General features: G+C 47.9%; 1 protein-coding gene across 1 annotated transcript; it reads right to left on the bottom strand.

Annotated features, from left to right (window-relative positions):
* Window positions 1-7,296: 7,296 nt before the first annotated feature.
* Window positions 7,297-20,062, bottom strand: Dmrt3 (doublesex and mab-3 related transcription factor 3). The gene is made up of 2 exons (XM_051147117.1): window positions 19,368-20,062; window positions 7,297-8,935 (listed from the first exon to the last, which is right to left on the bottom strand). Exons 1-2 carry the CDS (start codon window positions 19,825-19,827, stop codon window positions 7,974-7,976), a joined length of 1,422 nt encoding a protein of 473 aa, XP_051003074.1. The 5' UTR covers window positions 19,828-20,062; the 3' UTR covers window positions 7,297-7,973.
* Between the last annotated feature and the right edge of the window lie 3,099 nt (window positions 20,063-23,161).

Raw genomic sequence — 23,161 nt, 5'->3', positions numbered from 1 at the left:
ACCCTTTTTTCCCCAGCTTCCTTCATTCTCATGAGACAGGAACAGGGTCTTCCCACGGGCACCCTGGCTCTCTGTATCCTTGGCCACCTGCTCCATGTGGCTTCAGGACAATGATACACAAAAATGACGCGTCTAACTCTGCGCTCTGTGCCCATGCACCACAGCCATAGGTCCCAGTGTGGCATGGTGCAAGGGAGGAGCTCCAGAGCCACATACCTCAGGAGCAGGATCCCAGGGCAGAAAACTCAATCCTCCCTCCTTCCTGTAGCCTCTACCCCCTGTTTCTGTCCACCTTGCTCCCAGTGGAGCTGAGGTTGACAGCCTTGGAAGAGAGAGATCCAAGATGCTTGCTCCAGGCCACTCCCATGACCGGGCAGGTGGGAATGTGGACCCAATGGGAACCTGTTCAACTCCAGTATCCATCTCACCACCTCCATCCCTGCCCCCCTTTTCTGCCTCTACCTCCAGTCTCAGAAGGAGGCCCTGGAGTGTGGCTGAGCCCTTCACCCACATTTCAAAACACATACTCAGGCCGGGCGTGGTGGCGCACACCTTTACTCCCAACAGTCGAGAGGCAGAGGCAGGCAGATCACTGTGAATTCGAGGCCAGCCTGGTCTACAAAGCCAGTCCAAGATAATCAAGGCTACACAAAGAAACCCTGTCTTGAAAAACCAAACCAAAACTAAAACAAACAACAACAACAAAAACAAAATCAAGATACATACTCTCCCCAAGATTTTCCTTTTCATTATTTTTGTCTCAGTAATTTTTCCTGAAATTGATCAAGTCAATCTCTAACTGTGAAAGGCACGCAATGCCCATGGAAGTTATCTACTTAATGTTCCCAGATGCCTCTGAACTCTAGTACCACCCTCCCCTCTCTTCTCTCCGCCCCCCTCCATGCGCACACCTTATTGCAGTGATTTGAGTACAGTCACATGTGCTAACCTGAGGGAGTAGCCTGTGCTTCTGGGTAGACACTTTAAAGACGAGCAACATATTGTCAGATACTATGCCTAGAAGTGTGTCACCTCCTCCCTGAAGGCCTGGACTGGATTTCCTAAGGCTGGTGGCACTAGACTTCAATGGCTCTCTCCTTACAACTGAGGATTCCTAGAGGGAGGGGCTGTCACTTTTGGAGCTGTAAATAAGAAGGCTTGTGGGAGGTTTGGGATATGGATTATTAGCTGACACCTAGGGGCATTTCACGTCCGGGAAGATACACTCCATTCCACCCCAAATCCAAGTCCTTCCTGGGTGCAGCTGTTTGCTGCCTCCAGTGGGGCTGAGTATGTGCTGTCATAGTTCAGTCACAAATGTCCCGATGGAGAGGTCCTTGAATTCGAAGGATATTAATAAAAGATTTTGTATTCTATTTCTTTGAAACGGCCCATACTTTTCTTGTTTGACCAAAAGAATACTAATGAATAAATGACCCAGAGAGAAAAAAATGCTAGCTTCGCTACTACTTCCACTAACCCCTAGGGGGCAGCAGAGCAATGGAAAAACAGTAACAGAGGCCATCTCCACCCCCTATCCCCAACCCAACCCAATCCCCAAAAAAGGCTGTGTCTGCTTACAGGATGGACAAGGAGGGTTCTGGTTGCTCTAAGCAGGGATTCTGCCATCAAGCCCCGAGGCACATTCTGGCTCAACAGCCATGCTGTTACTGCCTTCACTAGTGGAGTTTTCCCCAGCCCAAGAGAAAACAACCTGGTTGGACAAAGGCCAGCAGTTCCAAAAGCCCCTTGGCCCCCAGCCCGTGCCAAGACGGAAGCTCCCAGGTAGCCGACCTGAGGCAAATTATTTCTTTGTTTTCTGTCAAACGGGAACAGCCATCTTGACCAGCCTGGCATGATCACCAAGAGGACTAGGTGAGGTCACTTGTAACAGGTCACTTATAACCTACACCTGCCCGGTACTCTAAGCCTTTATGCTTATACCCCGGAATACCAAGCCACTTCTGGAAAAATGCAGTTTCTGGGAGAAACTGGCTTCTAATAAATTAAATTACATTTGGAATAAACTTAGATTATCAGATATTTCAAAATAGTGCTCTCTAGGGGAGCTTTGAGATGCTAACTTGGATAACTTGCTGTTGGGTTAATAAGACTTCCCTTGTGAGTATGCTCTATCAGACACTAACATAATAAAGTACTTTTCAGGAGTAAGCCACATTAGACTTAAATGTTTCTGGAAGACCCAGAATGTGCAGCAGACTGTGACTGTGGATTCCACTGTATTGAAGATACGTATAAGCAGCTTCAAGTCCTCTCAGAGACAGAAGACAACAGAGGTCAGAACGGAGGGCTAGCCTTGGCTAGCATGCAACAGGCCCTGGAAGGAAAACAACACGGGCAGCTAAGCTAACAGCTGCGAGGATTGGGGTCTCCACAAAAGATGGCTGTCTATTTCCCCTTCCTGGAGCTTTTCATCTCAACTCCATGGAGTGAGGGTTGGTTTGCTTTTTTGTTTTCGTAAGTTAAACACTGAGCGATCTGAAGCCACTTCCTATTTCCTCAGAGGGCACAGGGGACGGGGTGATGAAGATCTGTTTCTCCAGAGCTTTTCGTGCTGCTGTTCCTCTCTTGCCATTTGGCCCTTCATGATGGCCAGGATTCTGCCACCATCGGCTTCCGGTTTCGCTTACTTTTTCTCTTTCTCCCTGTCTTTTTTTTTTTTTTGGTGCTGACGTACCTTTGTACAAAGTAGACAAAGGCCCCTCCTTAACCAGGCATGGTACTGTACATCTACCATCCATCCCTCAGGACACTGACGCAGAGGATGGAGACTTTGAGCACAGACCTAGGATAATTATCAAGACTCTGTCTCGAAGAGGAAGGAGGACAAAAGAGGTGGGGAAGATGCGGGCGGGGGGGGGGGGGGTGGGGGGGAGCAGAGGGAAAGGAAAAGGGAGGGGAAGCGAACAGGAAGTAAAACGACCCCTCCAAAAACAGCATGTTTTCTTCTCTGAAAAACTTAAAAAGGTCACTAATTCAGGCTCAGTGCCTTACTTGCCCCCTTGGTCGGCCTTGACTCAAGACATAGAATGAAGATCTGCAGCAGCCAGCACCCCCTAGGGCAGGAGCCAGAAAAAGGCCAGGAGCTGGCCACAGCTCGCTGGGGAGGACAGAGCCCCCTGTCATCTCCACGGTGGCCTTCAGGCTGCCCCGCCCAACTCTCCCACTCTCCTTTCTAGCAGCCATCCCACATCTGGTCTCTCCATACCCGGCCAGGAGGCAGAGATTTCTCCCTTCCCCCACACAACTCTGCCCAGATCTAAATCCCAGAGTGAGTGTGGTCTAAAAACCCACCAGGCGGTGACTCCGGCCTTCTGCAGGGATACGTTTTCTTACCAACGGCTGAGTTTACTTTCAGCTAAGTCCAGTGGCTTTGCCTGTGGGATATATGAAACTCATGACATAGCTCAACAATCCCAGCCAACTCTCTCTCACCATCCAATTAGTAAATAAGCGCCATTGTAATTCAAGGACAAGCCACTACCCTTGCTGTTTCCCCTTGACACTGAGACAGTAAGCGATACTATGGGAACCCTGAAGCCTGCCCGACATAGACCGTCAGCAAAAGGCAGATTGCCTCTTCTGAGGCAGCCCAGACCTGGAAGATTGGAATTTGGAGAGGATGCATTCGGAAGTGATTTTTTCCCCCAGCGACGACAACTTTCAGTATCACATAAGAAATGAAATTGAAGCATTGATCTTATTCTTCAAGTATAGGATAGCTTCAATATTAAAATTAACATATAAATTTAGCATCCATCTTCCTCCCGGCTTCCTTCTGCTGAGTAAATACGCATGGGAAGAATGAATCACTGAGACAGTATGCAGTGAAATCAAGTTCATTTTTCAAATACGTCAGTTCAAATGCAGCCAGAGTCTGTTTCCTGGGCACCCAACAAATGTTCCTAAGATGTGCCCTCGCCCCCCCTCCCGCCCCCATCACTGCCTTTGTCCAGATCGATACATGGACAAGCAGGAGGACCTTGAGACGGGAGTCCCTGAGAAGCAAATCCTATAATATCTTTTCATAAAATTTAAATATGTAAAATGACTCATTAGAAGGCTTCTAGATGAATCGGGCCCAGTACTCAGGAGGCAGAGGCAGGCAGATTGCTGTGAGTTCGAGGCCAGCCTGGTCGACAAGTGTGTGGGGACAGCCAAGGCTATAAGGAGAAACCCTGTCTTGAAAAAAAAAAAAGAAGAAGGCTTCTAGTTAACCCAATAACCACCATCAGTGGTCCAGAAACACTCCTGGTGTTCCCCCATGCCTGCTAACTACCTGGCCATCTTCTGTTAATTAGGAGCACGTACGTGCTTGCTTATTTATTTATTTATTATGTATACAGTGTTGTGCTTGCATGCCAGAAGAGGGCACCAGATCTCATTATAGATGGTTATGAGCCACCATGTGGTTGCTGGGAATTGAACTCAGGACCTTTGGAAGAACAGACAGTGCTCTTAACCACTGAGCCATCTCTTTAGCCCCCAATAAGGAAGCCATTGGAAGGCGTTTTGTTTTGTTTTGTTTTGTTGCTTTTTCAAGATAGGGTTCTCTGTGTAGCCTTGGTTGGTCTGGATTCTCTTTGTAGTCTAGGCCTACCTCTGCCTCCTAAGTGCTGGAATTAAAGGTGTGCACCACTATGTTCGGCCATGCCTTACATTTTTTTTTTAAGATTTATTTATTGTATATGAGTGCTTTACCTGCAGTAGAGGACATCAGATAACATTATAGATGGTTGTGAGCCATCACATGGTTGCTGGGAATTGAACTCAGCACCTCTGGGAGAGCAAGCAGCACCCTTAACCTCTGAGCCATTTTTCCAGCCCCCCCCCCCATGCCTTGCTTTTTGAAACTTTTCACCCCAAGACTGCTGCTTCTTTTTCAAAATCCAAAGCAGTGGAGTAAATTTTATTCTCAGTTGTCACCAGGAAACTTGGAATTGTGAAATAACTAGAAGGTTCCACAGCACCAACCAGACCAGCCTTCCTTCCCCCGGGCAGAAAGGACACCACATATTTATGCCGTTGTCTGGTCCTTTACCAATGTGAAGTTTCCAGAGAAGGGGTTTTCTGACTCCAAGTGTGTACCCACCCAGTTACTGACCCTGTGTGCACTAGACTTAGAACAAGCACTCAGGGGCTTACACATGAGGTTTGAGGTTTGCCTTGCTGTGTAAAGGAGACTGGAAATCTCAGCTAAAGGGTTTACGTGCTTCCATTATTTTACTCAGCATAGATCTGAGAAGAAAACCACCACGGGAGAGAAGGAAAGCATTCTCAATTCTAGCGAATTCACAAATAACTTGAGAGGATGGTGAAAAAATGTACTGCCCCAACAGCCAGGGATCTGACTCGTGTCCCAATCTATTCAGATACTTGCCTTGGAAGTGTAGCAGTAGGGTACACAAGCCACTTTGAGACAGGGGGTTGCAGAACAACCAACACTTGAGGCCTCTCAGATGGATGGGGCATTTAACTCAAACTAGGACTAGACAGAACTTCGCCGGAAGGGGAAGGAGACCCTGAAGTTCAATATGAATCAACTTCTAACCAGATAGAACAGGTTTCTGGGTCAAATAGATGGTGAGTGTTGGCAGTCCACAGCCAAACACCCAGTTGCTGTGTGATGGTGGGAATTAATCTGCAGGTGGGGTGATTTCCCCCTGACCCCAACATCCAGAGGTTCAGCTGCATGAGAAAGGGAAAGCGAGTGCTGTGGGCAGGTGTACCCAGAGCCCTGAGCTCTGCACATTGCAGCAGGGTGGTCTCGGGAGCTGAGTCACAATCTAAGGGGCTGTGCCACTTTACCCAGAGGGGCTCAGCTTTTAGGAGTGCAGAGGGAGCAGGAGAGAGGAGCCCTGCAGCCCACTTCTCACTTGGGAGCCCTGCCCACTTTTTTTTTTTTTTTTTTTTTTGCCCTGCCCACTCTTATCCCACCAAGATCTTTCTTTGAAAAGACAACATGGGGAGAAGGGAGGCAGACCTTCACCAGCTCACAGGCAACCTGTCTCACAGATAGCTCTGTGTGGCTGTCCACCATAACAGGCAGCGATGCTCCAGCTGAGAGGATGGACACACATCAGCCAATTCTTGCTCCACCTGGGACCATTCTGCCTGGAGAAGTAACAGGTAGAGGCGGACTCCGTAACCGCTCTGTTCAGATAGAAGGTTCTCACCGACGTTTGTTAAACAAATGTGGGCAAAGCATGGGCATGCAAGTGTCTTTTAAAATACATCTGCCCTGGGCAGAGTGAGCTGCTAGACATCACATTAAAGACATCACATCTTTAAGCTCAAAGGCAAATTATTCTCTCCTTCACTTTCTCCTTTCTGGAAACAGTAATGTTTACACAGAGCCTCAACCAACAGGAGAGTATTTACATTCAAACACTCTGGCATGTAACTGTGTCCACGACATGCCCAACAGTCTAATCAACACAAAAGAATTTTTCACACTCAAAGATTGCCCATTCCAGAGGCACCCTGTGGAAATAAAAACAAAAACAAAGAGAAGATTCTTTTGGAACAAGACCCTTTTCCTGGGGAGCTGCTCTGGGCTTGAAGGAGTCTCACTCAAGAGCCCCCCAAAAGCTTAGTCTTGTCTGTGGGTGCTCCCTGCACTCTCCTCACGTAGATGACTTTGTACATTAGCTTATATACTTTTCCTTCCAAATTCATGATTGCCTGGCTCAAGCAGCCATCAACCCCTCTCAGGCAGTCATGGCAGGAGGGGGCAGGGCTCACAGGCTGCTTGAAATTTCTAGGCAAGCCAAACGGGTCTCCACAGACAGCAAGCCCAAGCATCCTTTCCCAAAGATGAGGGAGAGGAGCCCTGAATGCTTTCCCTGTTATCAAGATCTGCCAAATGAAAATGGGGGAACTCACACACCTCTATTCTGAATGTGAGGCTGCTGCCCTCCTGGGAGCAACAGTGTCCCTGTCCCTGGTGTACCCAGTGGTTTCTGTGTCAGGTCACTCCTGGACACACCCCCACTTCTTCTGGCTCACTTGTTCGGCTGTCCGCTGTTGGTAGTTTTTCATTTTCACTGTCTCCTTATTAGTGTTTGGTTTGGAGTGCTAGGAAGAGAACCGGAGTTTAGACCTGCTGAACCCAGGCTCCACCACTACCGGATACGCCCAGTTTAAGACACACCCCATTGGACGTTATCTTGCTTTCCGGCCCATGCACTAGTGCAGAGCTTGTACCTGAGGTTCTATGTTTGAAGATCTTCCTTCCACAAGTAGAAAAGACATCAGCCAAGATCATCTCCTTAGTTTATTTTTCTAGAGTCCTTAGCATGCTACATTAACCTGACAAAGTTTAATCTTGTGTTCGTTTCACGATACAGTTCATGCAGTTCACAGCTGTGATTGGTTTTATATCGACATCACACGTGTTTCGATTCAGCCATGTGAAAAGAATAAGTCTTAATGGAGTTTGTCTCTGAAAACTGTCCAAGCTTAAATAAGAGCCTGTGCAGTCCGCTCTAGTCTGAAGTGCAGTCTCTCTTTAGAACAGGGGTAATATAATGTCCCTGTTCATAGTTTGGTTGGCAACCGAACCACTCCCTAAGGTTTCCAGTATCCTGAGGAATCCTCTTTTACAAAATTGCATTCAAGTATACTATTTCACTCAACATTCCAGGTTGAATTTAGGAGTAAAGCTGAACCCCCAAACTAAATCTCCCTCAGGCCCAGCCTCCCAGCAGTCCTTAGCTCTAGACTGATTTACAACATTCGGCACTAAATCCACAGAGCAGAGCTATTTGGCATTTTCCAATGAAGTGCAGGAAATTAAATAAGTTATGGTTTTATTGCTAATGTATAGACTATCAAGCACAGTCACTTTGTCAAACAGGAGGAAAGAGTATAGAGTTTTAGTGGATTCTCCTGGTGGGCCCAGGGTCCCAGCACACACAAAATGTCACGTGGTCACCACCCATAGGTACCCTTTAGGATGACGTGTTGAGTATTCTAGAGTCTGAGGAGTCAGATCTCTCGTCATAGTCATCCTCTGTGTAGATGGACTGCTTTGTCACGATTGGACACCCATCGTCGGGGATGGAGATCCGAGGGTCCTCTGTGGTGCGGGAAGAGAGCACAGGCGAGCTCCGGAAGACGCTAGTGGAGTTACTGGGAAATGGACTGACATACTGGGACCTCAGCTGGTACTGCTGCTGCAACGTCATGGTGTTCCACAGGGTGACATCGTTTGGCAAAAATGGACTCGATTGGTTTCTGGCCAAAGTATTCCTCAGCATCAGTGGGTACCGGGGTGGCTGGGGGAAAGGGTGCTGCAGGGGCACGGCCAAAGGGTTGGGGACCACGTTGCTGGAGTCCGCGGAAAAGCGCAAGGTATCAGGGACTCGGAAGGCGGAGCCCACGGACCACTTGGAGGAAGAGATGGGGTAGGAGCCTAGTGTGTGTTCAAAGATGTGGCCGCTGGAGGGCAGCACCAGGCTCTCTTCGGCCGTCCGTTCCGCCCCAGCAGCCGAGGACCGACTGGACAGCAGAACCTCCACGGCACTGACCAGATCGCCCCCGCAGCCTTTCAGGATGAGCTCCAGTACAGTGGGCTTCTGGTTGGGGAAGATCTTCTTCAACACTTCCAGGGGTGGCCGGTTGGCTTTCAAGCTGAAGGGCAGAGAGACGGTCCCCGACGGGCCCTCAATCAGGAGGTGGCTCTGCTCGGCGTGGTACTTGGGGCTGTCAGGGCAGCTCTCGGGGTTGCTTCCGTTTTTCTGCACGGCATACCCCCCTTCATCCACGGACACAATCTCGGGGCTCTCCGGAGTGAAGCAGTTCTTGCTTTTGACAACATCTGGGGAGCTCCTCTGGTCGGTGTCTTTGTCACTGAAGGTCTCTGCGGCGTTGTCAGCTGAACCGCTGTCCCCAAGTCGCTCCTCAGTCAAATCTGAAAGGCAAGAGAACAGTGCGGGTAAATCCCTTCCTGGTGTTCAGGCTTCTGGGATGAGGAAGTGTGGCTCGATGCATCACAACACACTGCCAACCTTTAAAGAAGAAATCAAAAGCCACTGGCAAATTAGGGTGGGGGTGGGGCGTTGGGAACCGGTGCAATCAGCGGTTTTCTCAGAAAGCTGTAGGAGAGGAGGCTTGCCTGAAACACAGAATGGCCACATAAACCTGTAACAAGGACAGAGCACAGAAAAAGGTCACAGGAGGGGCTCTGGCCATCATCGCCTGGTACACACCACCACCACCCCACCACCCCCCGTCCCAGGGCACTTTTAATAATCACATCTGCTTCCCATGGGCTGGTTTTATGCTAAGTAGGGCTTGTGTTCCTGAGTTTTTTTAAAAATCAGGTTATCAGGTATCAGTTGATACACTTTCTAATCGGAAAAAGACAAGTGCAACCCTTGAAATCACTTGTAAAAAGCCACTGAAGGGCCAGGCAAACTCAGCTGCCCACGTCTTTACTAAAGGCCAAACAAAGCCAGTTCGAATTCTGGATGGCAGGACAGATGCTGAAGAGGAGAAAAATGGCTGGAAGATTTGGGAACTCTCCCCCACGTAGATGGGTAGATGGATGCCTTTGTGTGAGCAGGCGTGCCACGGAAAGGACCTGCAGGCAACAATTCAAAGTGTATTTGGAGGCGAGATGGCGAAGAACTTTCTTTCAGAGCCAAGACTAGCTATGAAACAGACCAGCTGCCATTTTGACATCTTAACCTAAGACCTCACCCAGGAGGAGCAAGCAGTATAGAGGCAGGGGGCGTGGCCAAAGGCGGTTTGGGTTTCTAGTAAATTCTAGCAGAACTGTAAATAAATAAAGAAGCTTTCCCCTTCCTAGCAAACTACATGCAAATAGATTTTTACCCTTTAAAAAAAAAAAAGTCCTAGTAGTGGCTGCTTAATCCATCCAGAGTAACTGATGAGGGGAGGGGGGGGGCGGGGAGGAAAAACAAAACAAAACAAAACCCTCCCAGTGAGGCTGCTTGTCAGGTTGTAAGCAACTGTGGGCCTGTGTTTTCCCTCCTGGCCTGAATGGTCTCATTGTGGGCCTCTCTGTGGGCCAACTTGGCTGGGTGCAGATGGCCAGAGGTGAAGTTTCACCAGAACAGCTTCTAGAAAGTGTTGTTGTTTACTCTCAAGGCTTTAAACAAAGGCCCATTGATAGACATTTTCCTAACACCACATGTATCTTAAGTACAAGGAAGCCAACAAAAGCCTAGGGCCAAACTGTATTTAAAAAAAAAAAAAAAAAAAGTTCTCAAATTATAACAGATCGTACAACTTTCAACCACTTCTAATGCAAATTCATACTCGGTCCAAACTCATACCTTAACTCCCTGACCGCTCTATCCCTAAACCCTTGAGAAGGGGTGGGCAGTGACCACGTGTTCACACTGCAATGAGCACACAGTTGGACTGTGACCCCTGGCCGATGGAGCGTTGGAAAACAAGTCCAAATACTCTCCTTAGGTACGTGTAAAAGGTCATACATCTCCAGGCACCTAATTTCACCATTTATTACCGATTATCAGCAGCAAGTACTTATTGACCTGCAATAGGCCAAAACAAGGAAACAGAATAGAAAAGATGGAAAATGGCAGGAAGCATAAGAATTTATAGAACATATTAACTTGTGATAAGACGCAAGTGCTGGAGAGAAAGCGAACATGACCAAGCAGAGTGTGGGAGGCATCAAATACATTATTCACAGGAGTCCTATGGTTGGAGCAACCCGCATGGTCATCAATAGATAAAGAGATAAAACTGGAATGTTATTCAGCCTCAAAAAGGAATGAAATTCTGAAATTCCGCCACATGGAAGAATCTTAATGGTATTGTAACCAGAGCTGGCCACCAATGAAGCTATGTGATTTCACTTCTATGAGATGCTTGGAATGAATAAAATATGGAGACAGCAGAGGTAGTTCTAGGGAAGCAGGGACAGAGAGTCACCTATAAACATGAGGTTTCAATGGAGGATAATGAAAAAAAAAAAAGGCTGGGTGAATAGTGGTGACTGTTTTAAAGCGTCATAAATGGCTTTAATGTCACCAAGTTATGCACCTAAAAATGGTAAAAACCTGTTACATATATTTTGCCAGAAGACAAAAATAGGATAAAGGATCATAGGAGTCTGCTGAGCTGGTTTTTACGTATTGTTGCTTTTGCTTCTTTCAGAGAAATGACCATGTCTTTGGGTATAAAGGGCACATCTGTACACCTGAAAAACTGGCAACTTTGCTGTCCTTAACAGAAACACAGAGAGCTAAAAACAGCTTCCTGTCTTAAAAGTAACATTTCACCTGCCTTGGGTGAACAGGAACACCGAACACTTCCTCAGGAGAAGTGTTTCGTCACTCTTCACAGCTGATTTCAGGCTCCAGGTAACCCCAAGACCAGAAGGATCCATGTTCAGGCTACCCAAACATACCTACATCAGAATAAATATGGATTTTCCTCAAGGTGCCAACAGACACTGCAAGGCAGGAGTCTAAGTCAGACAGGACACAAGTCCACCTTTGTATTTATTTTCCAAATTAGTTCTGCAGAATACAGGTCATGCAATAATCTTCCATGGCTGCCAGCCCATTCCGTAATTGGAAGGCCTCAAACTACAAATGATGACAAAGCCACTCTCCCTTTTTTTGTGTGTTGACCTCTGCCCCAGCTACTGAGACGGGCCAGTGTACTGTGGACTTCGGGGTATTGTGGGAGTGGAGAAGGACCATGCTGAGTCAGCCACACTCTTGGAGGATTTCTGGTCTCCTCAGCATCCCAGTCTCAGTGTCCAGGCTATGGCTAAATGTGTGAAAAGCTGGCAGGGTGTCCTAAGACTCAAACGGTTGAATTACCGGCTTTGTAATCACCCAAGCACTGCAGTGCTTATGCTGAGAAAGAGGGGGAGACACAGGCCAGCTAGAGAAGCAGGTTCACATAGCAGAGGGCACACAAGGGCCTGTGCAGAGGTAACTGTAAGTAGAATGTGCACTAACACTCGTGGGTGCTGGGTTTCAAAACACAGCCAAGGGTGATGGGCATCGAAACCTGCACCAAGACAAACTCCTCACCCAAAATATAATTTCTGCAAAGCAGAATAGATGGTCCCTGCAATTCAGGGGCACTAGGATATCTATTATGGTACCTAAACTAAAGGCATTGCAAGCTACTGTAAACAAAGACTTTCACAAGTATTTATAGAGGGTGAGGCTTAGGCTCAGTGGTAAAGAATAATTCAATAATAGGTGTTTCTTTACATTTCCAGGGTTCTCCCTCCTAAATGAGCTATGCAAATCATTCGAATTGACCTAAAGCACAAAGGCCTTTCGAGATACAGAAACATGGAACTTCAGCTGAGAAAATGAAACAGGAGATGTTTCCAGAACCCTATGCCTTCCGCCGTATTGAAACTGAGACTCCAATCAGGACATACGGAGTGGACGCGTATTTCAGCCGAGAGTCAACTCTGAACTCAGGTGGAAGAAGGCAAAACTACCAGTCAAAAAGTAGGTGAAACCACGACACTATTTTTCTGCCATGCCAGGCCAGTCACTACAAGTAAGGGCTTGCTCTTTAAACATAAACAAGCAAACAACTTTTAAAATATAACCAAATAGTCAAGCTTTCATTCATAGGCCATGAAGCAGGAAGGATCACATTCCGCCCAGAAACAAATTTTCATTAGGGTTGATAAGCATTTCAATTGAGGAGGACGTCTTCTTTATAAAACAATGCCACTACCTTCTAAGCACATGCGCCATGTGATGACAGCTAAACTTTCTTTTCTGCTGTACAATTTAAGGAGAAAAAACAATAATAACACATGAAAATGGCTTCCGATCTAAAAATTACAATTTGGAAAAACTAATGTTTTTTGAATTTCCTCATATAAAAATACAACTGTTTTTTTTAATGTGTTCAAAATATTTCAATTAAGCCTGCCGTATGTGTGAAACAAACATTCTGCTCAAAATACATAAAAAATGGAAAACTGTTCTGACTAGCTGTCATTGGATTTGTAGGTTCTGTACACAAAGCCTAAATGCATCTGACACCTAGAATGAAACCAAAGAACTGACAGAATTCTAACTCAGAAGTCACTGGACTGTCCCCTCCCCAAAGCGTGTATGCAGTTAGAAGTGTAGACATCCTGTCTCACCTGGTCCTGAGATTTTTGGGAGGTAGACTTCTAGGTAGGTCTCCAGTCAGTCACTTTCAAAGGATGTCAATGTATAGCAATTCCAGGGGCTTCCTGGAGTCAAACACTTAACAAAGCAGTTTCTCATACTTTCTGTTCATCTCACAGTGGAGTGGGGAATCATTAAAAACTGAATGAGTAGAAAAGTTGAAGTAGGTGGGATTAATAATAAACCTTGTCCTAAAATGTATGTGTGTGCACATGTGTGCACACATCTGTGTGTGTGTGTGTGTGTGTGTGTCTGTCTGTCTGTCTGTGTGCCCATGGAAATAATCATGCTTTGCTTTGTAAAAAAATCAACACTGATCCAGGTGCACGCCTTTAATCTCAGCGCTCAGGAAGCAGAGGCAGGTGGATCACTGTGAGTTTGAGGCCAGCCTGGTCTACAAATCAAATCCAGGACAGCCAACGCTACACAGAGAAACTCCGTCTCAAAAAACAGAAACAAGACCAAAAACATCCACACTGGTTTAACAATCTATAAAGGGTTCAAGGTGACTTCTTTAGCCTGGCAGGTAGTGTACACTGTAATCCTAGCACTCAGGCTGGCAGGAAGACCCAAACTCAAGATCCTTAAAACACCAAGATTTTGGGGAGACACTGCTTAGAAAGGGCTGGGAGGCTTAAGGAAATATAGTTTGCAATTGTAGGCTTCATGTGTCTTACAGAAATTCAGCGTGCTCTCTTTTTTAAACAGTAGAAGGTTTCAAAAAGTAGAGGAGCAATCAGTGAATCTACGTCTTCATTGGATATTTACAAAGATGCAGCTGCCTGCTTGCTTATCCACCTACTTAACAAATCCCCTTAAATCCCTTATGTCCCCAGGTTCTGGGCTAGATAAGGTTATACACAGGCAACCAGAGCATTGCCTTGGCCACTGGGGCTCACAGATAACTAATCTTTTGCAAAACTCCAAAGCATCTGCTCAGTCGCTCTCATTTTTCTAGTGCAACGCAGCAAGTCACACAGAGGCCAGAAGCAGGGCAGACTGTGGGATCTTCACATAGCGTGGAATATTATTTGCACACGAAGACACTAAGCTAATAAAGCAATGCTCTGTGGAAAACAGTAGAGCATTGATGTAGGCTTGAAATTCAAGTCTGACTAGTAGCTGTAATCAGTGTGTAGAGTCTCTCATACCGTACTATTATTTGGAAGACAGCTGGACTTTTTTACAATCTGTTTAACCATAAAACAAAATGGAAACTCTCACCTACCTCTCTGCCTTAATTTTTCTTCTCATAAAAGCAGAGCATATTGTTTAGGCCAAGGGACAGCTACGGTGCTGTGTGTGGGTCAGGACATGGTTTTATACCAAAGTGGTGCTCCTATGATGACGAAAGCTACACAGGACTAGGACTCCAAGGACCTGAGTGGCTAATGGCTGTAGGGGGGTGGAGGGTGGGGACACAGGGGGTGGAGCTGCAACAGGTTAAAAGGTAAAAGAAAAAAGAAAAAGAAAACCAGAGTGGAGGAAGAAAGGAGGCAGGTAGGCAAATGCATTTTCACTGGGCACTCTGCTTTCCTGACAGGAAGAAATGCAACAGTTCCAGAAAGAGTTCCAAGTCCTGCAGAGACTTTGATTTATGAAGATTTACCGCCCTTCCCTCTGTAAAGCTGTTAACAGAAAGTGCTGACTCGCTGCAGAAAAGAATTTCTCATCAATGCTCTTTGATTGTATTTTGCAAACAAAATGCCTGTTGCTTGGTAACATTTCACTTGAGCCTGACCTTCTCCAAAAGTTATTGCTATCAGATTCGATTTACACTGTCCTCCTGTGATTACTGTAATCTTTTAAACCCGAGAGTTCATCCATCAGGGAAAGGAAAAGTTGGTTGTAAGTGGAGAGCACCGTCATCCCTCAGATTTATAAGGCCTGAAGCAGGCTGGGAGTTCTCTGCCTGGCAACAGACTCAAACTCCTTACAGGAGCTCTCTCATTTTTCCTTTCAACAGTGTCAGAGGCTCCACCAGACAGACACTACAGCATTCCAACCCGATCAGGAGGGAGCAGAGAGGGAGCTGAGGCCCAAGGGGCTGAAAAGGAAGGACTGGGGGGGGGGCGGAGACTTGCTTTAGTCCTTGGGTGAGGAAGGAACGGTGAACGGGAGTAAGCTAGTAAGCTGACCACCAAGCTGACCACCGTCAGTACTGACCCAGAGAAGCCACACAGGGTGCTGGTGCTATAAGGACTCTCCTGAGCTCCCTGCCACTCCATCCAGGGACAGCGGCCACCAGAGCGGCGACTGTCCAGTGCTTGGATAGCCATTTCCCAAGCTCACTGTGGAACTGGCTGACCCAACAAATCTAGCAAGGCAAGGGCTGGATTCCTTGCCCCCAAAGCCAGCTCTCAATGAGAGGTTCAAAGTGGCAGTCATACTGTCCTGTATTTCCTTGGATCTGGCTTTTCTTAAAGCCCCTTGCTTCAAACCAAGCCATCTTAAAGCCAGATAAGCTTTCCAACTCACAGATACACATCCCAGATGACTTTTAATTGTTCCCAGCTTCTTCCTTGCTCTGGGTGTACAGTCAGGCAGGATTTCCTTATCTGGCTTTCACGAGCTCTCCCCTAACACAAATGGCCAAGTATTTCTTTTTGGGAAATTAAAAGGAAAAATAATAATAAAAGGAAGGAAGCAGACTGGGCAGTCTAAATCAAACTGGAGCCGGATGGAAGCCCAGAGCAGTCATAAAGGTGCACTCAGTTTCCAAAATTGACCTCTCTCTCTAGCTGCCTTGTTTGCTTCTTTCAGAATAAAGGACACCTTACTTTCCTATCCTGCTCTCCTCTTCAATTTCTAACCAAGTGTTTCTCCTTCAAGAGCATTTAAAATAACTGATTGATTAGATAGGTAGGTAGGTAGGTAGATGATAGATGACTGACAGATGAATGAAATAGATACATATATATATATATAGAGAGAGAGAGATGACAGATAGAGAGAGATGATATGTAAGTAGATAGATAAATGATAGATAAATGATAGATAGATAGATAGATGCTGATAAAGATTGTTGGCAGATACACACCAAGGAAGATTCTACAGCCACTGATCCTTCCTTTCCATGCATGAGGGCCTTTCCAATACCAGGGTCTATCCCAGGACCCTCCTCTAGAGGAAAGTCTGGGGTAAGGAAAGGGATGTGACTGCGGCTTCTCACCTTGGTCATGGCCCTTAACTTCCCTCAGCTCCAAAGGCCAGGGTCCTGAAAGGCCTGCTTGGCTGATTGAGACTGCTGCGGGTTCAGAAGCCCAGACAGCTTCAAGAGGTTAGGCTTCCTGTGCTATTTTCATGGAGGGTGGGGGGAATGGAGGTGACAGAAAGGGACGTTAGGAGCACAGTATGCGAGTTTCATGGTACCTAGAGAGAAAGCTAAGTCAGAAACAAGCACAAACAAAATCTAATTAATTACAAGTCAGCCAGCGAGTAGAAGGCGGCTGCAATTTAAAAAGAGATTTCAACCTATAGCTAGACTAGTCACTATAATCTTAAATTCAGGTCGAAAACAGTGCTCAAACATTCCTGTAAGACATCTGAAGGAGACGTTAGGCAAGATTTCTTCCAGTTAGAAAACTGAGTTTTTGTGTTCCCATGTCTCTCCCCGAATTACGTGGGGTTCCCCCCCCCCATGATTCCTAGCCAACATTCTTCTAAAGGCCTGCGCTTTTCTTAAATATTTGGAGAAGAAACAGACTCCATGGGCTGCTGGGGCACCTACGCTTGTCTTCTGGGAGGCCCCCGGCCCTGCAAAAAGTCCAAGCAGATTTTCAAAATCCAAGTTCACAAGGGAGCAAACCTGAGTGGTTTGCTAGCTGACTCCTAGAGACTGTTGCTGAGCACTGGCTCACAGCCCTTCCATCCCAGTGGGGCCATGCTTACTCTTACTCTCTACACTAGCCAATCCAAGCAGATCTACTATGCTCCTAAAGATGCATGACATGCCACATACAAGTGCATTGCAAAAATGTACAGCAACACAGCAACAGGCAATCCGAGCCAGGAGGTTTGATTTGTACTGCCCCTCCCAACAGAGTTGATTTTTGACGAGTGCTGCATAGAACCAATCCATTTGTGTTCCTAGTGAAAAATTATATACTGTTTGTTTTATAAACCTCCCTCGAGGCAACTGATGATTTCTTTTCTTAAAGGGGTGCAATTGATAAAAGAAAACAAAAGTTAGTGGATGTGCAAGATCTGTGGTGTGACCGACTGGAAAGTGAACCCTTGCCCCTCACAGCTCAGTCTCTGGAAGTCATCCCCGCCCCTCCTCTCTTGTTCCCAATTTAGAGGGTTCAGGCTGCCCCTGAGTGATGAAAGGAGAGAGAGAGAAAACATGCATGGAGCCTAGTTTGCACACTTGACATTTTTTGCCCCTTTTTTATTCCCCTAAAGCTTGGGCCCTCCTGTTGTTCCTCCTCACTGCCCTCACCCATGCTTTTTTCGGCTTGATTTGGATCTAGTGACGCTTCATACATTTTGGCTACGGAAGAGGACAAGCCAAGGAGTCCCCTCTTGGACAAAGACCACACAGCTCATGGTTACTGCACTGTAAGCGCTGCTGGTAGGCAGGTGGACACTGTAAAAAAAAAAAAAGCAACAAAAAACAACAACAAACAAAAAAACCCGCCAACCTGAATCCTAACTCAGACTCCTGCTCTAGTTCTGGGGACTCTGGTCCTAAAGCCAGGACAACTGGAGTGGAAACTAAAAGACATGGAATCACGTCTGGGGCTGAGACCAAACTCTCCTGATGGTTCGTTCTCAACTGAAAAACAAGACAAATCCAGAAAACCTTCTTCCCTGTGTGGGCCCTAGTTTCTCTAAGGTCAAATCCACAAACATAAGATGGGGAGCGGTGCTTCTGAACTTCAGGTCCACAGAGCACAACTGGGCCGGAAGGCAGGACTGACCCTACCACCTCACCACACATGGGAATGTACAGTTCAGCGAAGAGCTCTGAGATGGTCTGAGGATGGCTCTGAAGAGTCTCAAGAGCCGAGGAAGTGGAAGGTAGCCCGGCTCCAGCTACAGAAAAAAACTGTAGGCCTTTCAGTCCTAATTACAATGTACCCTTTCGCAGGAGATGGGCCTGTCTCCTTTGTGCATTTATCCAATGAGGGGCAAACACCAAACTCATGTCCACTGAATTCCAGTTGCCACGACACTGAGACGGACCAGGAGTGAAGCCAGAGGTTCTCTCTCAGGGAAGAGAATAGGCTTAAACTGGGGGTGGGGGGGGGCCGCCAGATTCAGGAAGGAGGCAAAAGAGAGAGAGAGAACTAGCTGGACATCGATGTCCCCTGTTACCTCACCTAAACACCAAATAAAAGTATTTCTGAGAGGAAAGGAGAGCAGAGGGAAACTAGGTGTCCAGAAAGCCCCCTGCCCAGAGTCGTTTTCAGCAGCCCAACCCCAGCTAAGCCTGGAAAAGCACTTGTTAGGTTTTCCCCAACAGGACAAGTTTTGTTTTGCTTTTTAATTTCTTCAAACCACAGCAGCACGGGGAACCCTCTTTTAAAGGACCAAAGAAGTTGTTTGGCAAAAAGAGTTAACTGGTCTCACGTTGGGGCCTTTTGGAACCTTTTTCCTATACTTCTTTAAAAGGCCTTTTTTCTTCTTTCTTTCTTTCTTTCTTTTCTTTTCTTTTCTTTTCTTTTTTTTTTTTTTTTTTTTTTTTTTTTTTTTAAATACCGAATTCTAAGTCTTGGAAGTCTCTTTGCCGGGCTAAAAGGAGTGCCTTTAAGTAAGACTGCTTTTTTGCTTCTGAGTGCCAGGCCAAGGCAAGAATTACCTAGAATCAGTAAAAGTACTGGGCCCTGACTGCTAACCCGCACCTACTTAGCCCCTACCCTAAAACCGGCAGTCAGGAGAACCCACCTCCCCAGAACACTTCACTCCTAAAATTGACGTGTTATGTTCCGCCTTCAAGCCCGGGACACCCTGCCCGGGTATTTGGCTGGCCTCTCTGGCAGACTCCTGGGTTCCATCTGCACGGGGGTTCAGACTCTCAAAGACAACCTTTTCCCGCAGAGTAAGAACTGATGTCTGGTGCGGAGGTAGACCCAAGCAGCTCAACATCCCACAAACTTGCCCTAAGTCTGCCACACGTGTCCCCCGAGCGCACTCAAAGTTCTCTAGCTGGGACCCGGACCACAACCCTGCAGACGCTCTCACCTGGCTTAGCAAGCTGCGCTGGCAGCGTCCCGGGCTGGGGCTCCGCGGCCCAGCGCAGCGCGGCGGCTGCAGCCAACTCGGCGGCGGGGCGAGGCGGCGCGGGCGGCTGGGACGGCTGAGAGCCTGGCGACGACTGCGACGCGGCGGCGGCGGCGTCCCCCGGCGGCGGGGGCCCTGGCAGAGCCCGCAGCGAGTCCGGGATGAGGCTCTCCAGGCTCTCGTTGGCCTGCTGCCGGCGCAGCGCTACTTGCGCCGCCATGACCCGCTGCCGCTCGATGATCAGGATGCACTTCTCGCAGGTGCAGTCCTTGAAGCGACAGTAGCGCTTGTGGCCCTTGAGCCAGGACAGCACTCCGTGGTTCCGGCAGCGCGCGCACTTGGGAGTGCGCTGCAGGGGCGCCCGCGGCGGCTGGGACACGGGGCCGCCCATGTACAAGTAGGGGGAGCCGTAGCCGTTCATGCCCGGGGCTCCCCCCCGGCTAGCGGAGGGAGAAGAGCGGCGGGAGCTGGACCGCGGAGCTAGGAGGCCTGCTCCCGGGAGGCCTTGGAAAGTCGGCGGCAGCCGGAGGTTTGGCACCAATCTCCCCGGCTCCGAAGGCGCTGGCAGCCTGGGCCGCCTGTCCTCACGAGGCTCGTGTCTCTGCCCTCTGCTTTCGTGGGAGCAAGCTCCACCCGCTGGTCCTCCTATGCCGAGGGTCTAGGGTGGCTGCAAGGAGCCGAGGAGAGCTCCGATTAAGGTCTGAGCCAGCTCTTCTGCTGTTTCCTTCCCCTCAGGCTGGACCCAGGACCTCCTCCGCCCCCCTCCCCCGCCCAGTCCCTCCCTCTTTCCCCCGCCACCCTACCCCCACCCCTGGGGTCCCAGCCCCCTTGCACTCCCTACAAGCTTTCCTCCTTCTTGGCACCCGGTGGGTTCCTGCAACTCACCTTCCTCGCCACCTGCAGCCTGGCCTCTCTGGCGGGGGCGCTCACAGCCCCCTCTTCCAAGCCTTCTGTTACCCCTTCCTGAGGCGGGAGGGACTGCGCCGCTGCAGTACTCTGGAAGCACGGGACGGATGGAGGGGCGGGGGTAGGGGGACGATCGGGAGGGGGTGGGCGCTTCTAAGCGAGCCCGCAGGCCTCTCCCCTATCCTCTCACGTCGCTCCAGGCCTGGTCTAGAAGCAGGGAGCCCTAGACCGCTTTTATTCCCACACTTGGCCTCGGCAATTCAGAGCTTGCGAGAAAATTGAAGTTACACCGCAGGTCGGCCCCCGGGTGGACAAGGTTTCAAGAGCCAGGCTGTCGCCACGTGGCAAGAGGAACCAGGAGCGAGAAGGGTGGTGGTGATTCGGGAATTTAGGGGACTCTTCTTTGCTTCATTTTGCAGTCTAGCTTCTCTTTCGTTGCTGCAGAAGAAAATGGTGTTTTTTTGTTTTTTTTTTTAATCTGTCAGACGTCGAGGAAACAACTCATTTATAGGGTAATTTTAATTTTCTACTTACCTTCTTCTGTCTTTAAAATAAACAATATCCTCTGCCTTGGAAGGCTGGGGAAGTGCTCTCTTGTATGTTTTCCTTAAACACTGTTTAAACTTTCAGAGTGCAGAGGCAGAAGACCCGTTAGTGGCCCAGAGTTTCCTAGTATTTGTTCCCACAACAGTCACCGAATCATTAGCCAAGGTCCGGAACTGCCCAGTTCAAATCCCCACAGACGCTGTGATTTACCGTACTCAAAATAATCTTTGCGTGAGAGTCTCTCATGTATAACATGACCGCATAACCCACCCCCCTTTTTTAACAACATAAACTTTGCTTGTTTTCAGTATTGGTTTGTCAATTCCGGCAACCACTACTTACGTATATAGAAGGCTGCCTTCACCCACCCAAGAAAACAACCAAACAAAAAATCAAGACATAACATAGGCTCGCTTAATAACTCGGTGGGGAGGGGACCGTGGAAATCTACGACCTTTTAGCGGCTTCTGAGAACGACAGTATCTGACTCCTTAACTGCTCAGAAGCCATAGTCGTTTCTGAAGATCGCTTTCCAGAGCCGGGTCCTATAGTCAGCCAAGAAGAGAGCACCGCTGGCCGTTTGGGTTTGCTGTAAATTCTAGGACTGCACCGTCGAGTTCAATCAGCAGGCTCTCTGTCTGAAAGAGTGATTTGGAACGAGAACTTTCAACGGGGAATATAAATATAGCTGCATACCTTTTCCCCCTTAGCGACTCTGGCTTCAGGTGCGCAGAGGAGTTGGAAGTTGTTGGGGGCTGATCTGCTGGGGCCCCCGGGAGGAATCGCTTGCACACAACTGCTCTCTCAGGCAGACCCGCAGACCATCTCAAAAGCTTGCCCGGGACCCTGGCTCTTGCCCTTTTCCCCACGCTTCGCCAAGAAAACAAGTTCCCAACCGGAAGGAATTTTGTAAAGTGTGGGGACGAGAGACAGAGGTCACCCGTGGACCGTTGGGCCTAAAACGGGGGAGGGGGGGAATGGATGCCTACAGGACTCACTTCTCATGAACTGTGAGTGACAGGAATTTGAGAACAAGTACTGTTTTGCTCTGAAATCTGTGTATTTTAGAAAGATAAGGGCCACGGACTTTTATCCAAGCGGAATTTCTCGCAAATGGCCAGTGAAACGGATTGGGAAGTAAGAGTAACCAGTTTCTCCAAAGAAAGAAAAGCTGCAGAGCTCTGCACCAGGGTTTAGAGGGACGTTTTCGTTCTCAAGGCAATCCCCTTTCCTTCCTGGGTCACCTAGCCACCCTCTTCCAGTGCCACTCACACACTCTGGTATTATTTGGTACTGGGCCCGTTTCACTCCAGTGCACATCGAGGGCTGAGATCTAAATACTCGTTTGATATAGCGCGGTAATCCTTTTCTCATATTTGCTGGGAATGTTTTCCATATCCCAGTATTTGACAACATCTCCCTATAGGGACAGGTTTGTATTTATGTTGGTAAAATGTCCCCTGCCTCAAAGTCTATTGTAACCCAACACCTGACAACCCCGAGTCCCATTTCTGTTTGCAGAAAGGGTTTATTCAAGCACATAATGGGATCCCAGCAGAAAGCCTTTCAGAACAAGGGACTATGGTAAACTTCACCACATGAACTCCGTTTCCAGGGCTATTAAGCTTTTAATTGGAAAATAGCAGAGGAAATTTCAAGGTGACTATAACGTGTTAGCAGTTAGTTCAGAGAAGAAAAGCCCATGCGGGAATGAATGTAGAAAGCATATGGTCCGAATCACACTTAGGAGGAGTGGGCCTTGCTTCTACTAAGTCCCAGCAGCTTATGCACTTATGGGAAAAATCATCAAAGAAATTGGAAGAGGAGGGGGAGGATTACAAGCAAAAGTAACCTCACTAGACTACACCCACTCCCGGCTCCTCCGGGTGCTGTGTGGCGTTTTCAAACCACAATTAACTGGGTAGGGTATGGCAGGTATTAATATTGAAGGAGGTGGAAAAGAACGTGTTTGCTCCCTCTGGCTCCTTGCGTAAATATTGGAAGATCCGAAGGCCAGTGTTCTTATTGAGAAAGTATTGGTGCCTGATTCCAAATCTGGTAGGTATCCTGGGGGATGTCCCTCCCTCTCCCTCCCTCCCCCTCCCCAGCAACATTTAATCAAAGGACAATTGCATAATGTGCTTGGATTTAAGACACACAGAGACATCTGTTCTTCTGTATTCTCGAGCAGGGGGAAGTCGCGAGTTCCTGTTTTGTTGGCTATATCTCCAACACGGTGACTTTGGTGTTGACAGGTGCAGGGGGTGGGAGCTTGTAAAAACCCCTTTACAGACATTTTAAAA

The sequence above is a fragment of the Acomys russatus genome, chromosome 5 (assembly GCF_903995435.1).
Source record: "Acomys russatus chromosome 5, mAcoRus1.1, whole genome shotgun sequence".
NCBI classification, from domain to species: Eukaryota; Metazoa; Chordata; class Mammalia; order Rodentia; family Muridae; genus Acomys; species Acomys russatus.
The sequence above is the reverse complement of the archived record's forward strand: the minus strand, read 5'-3'. Positions and strand labels throughout refer to the sequence as shown.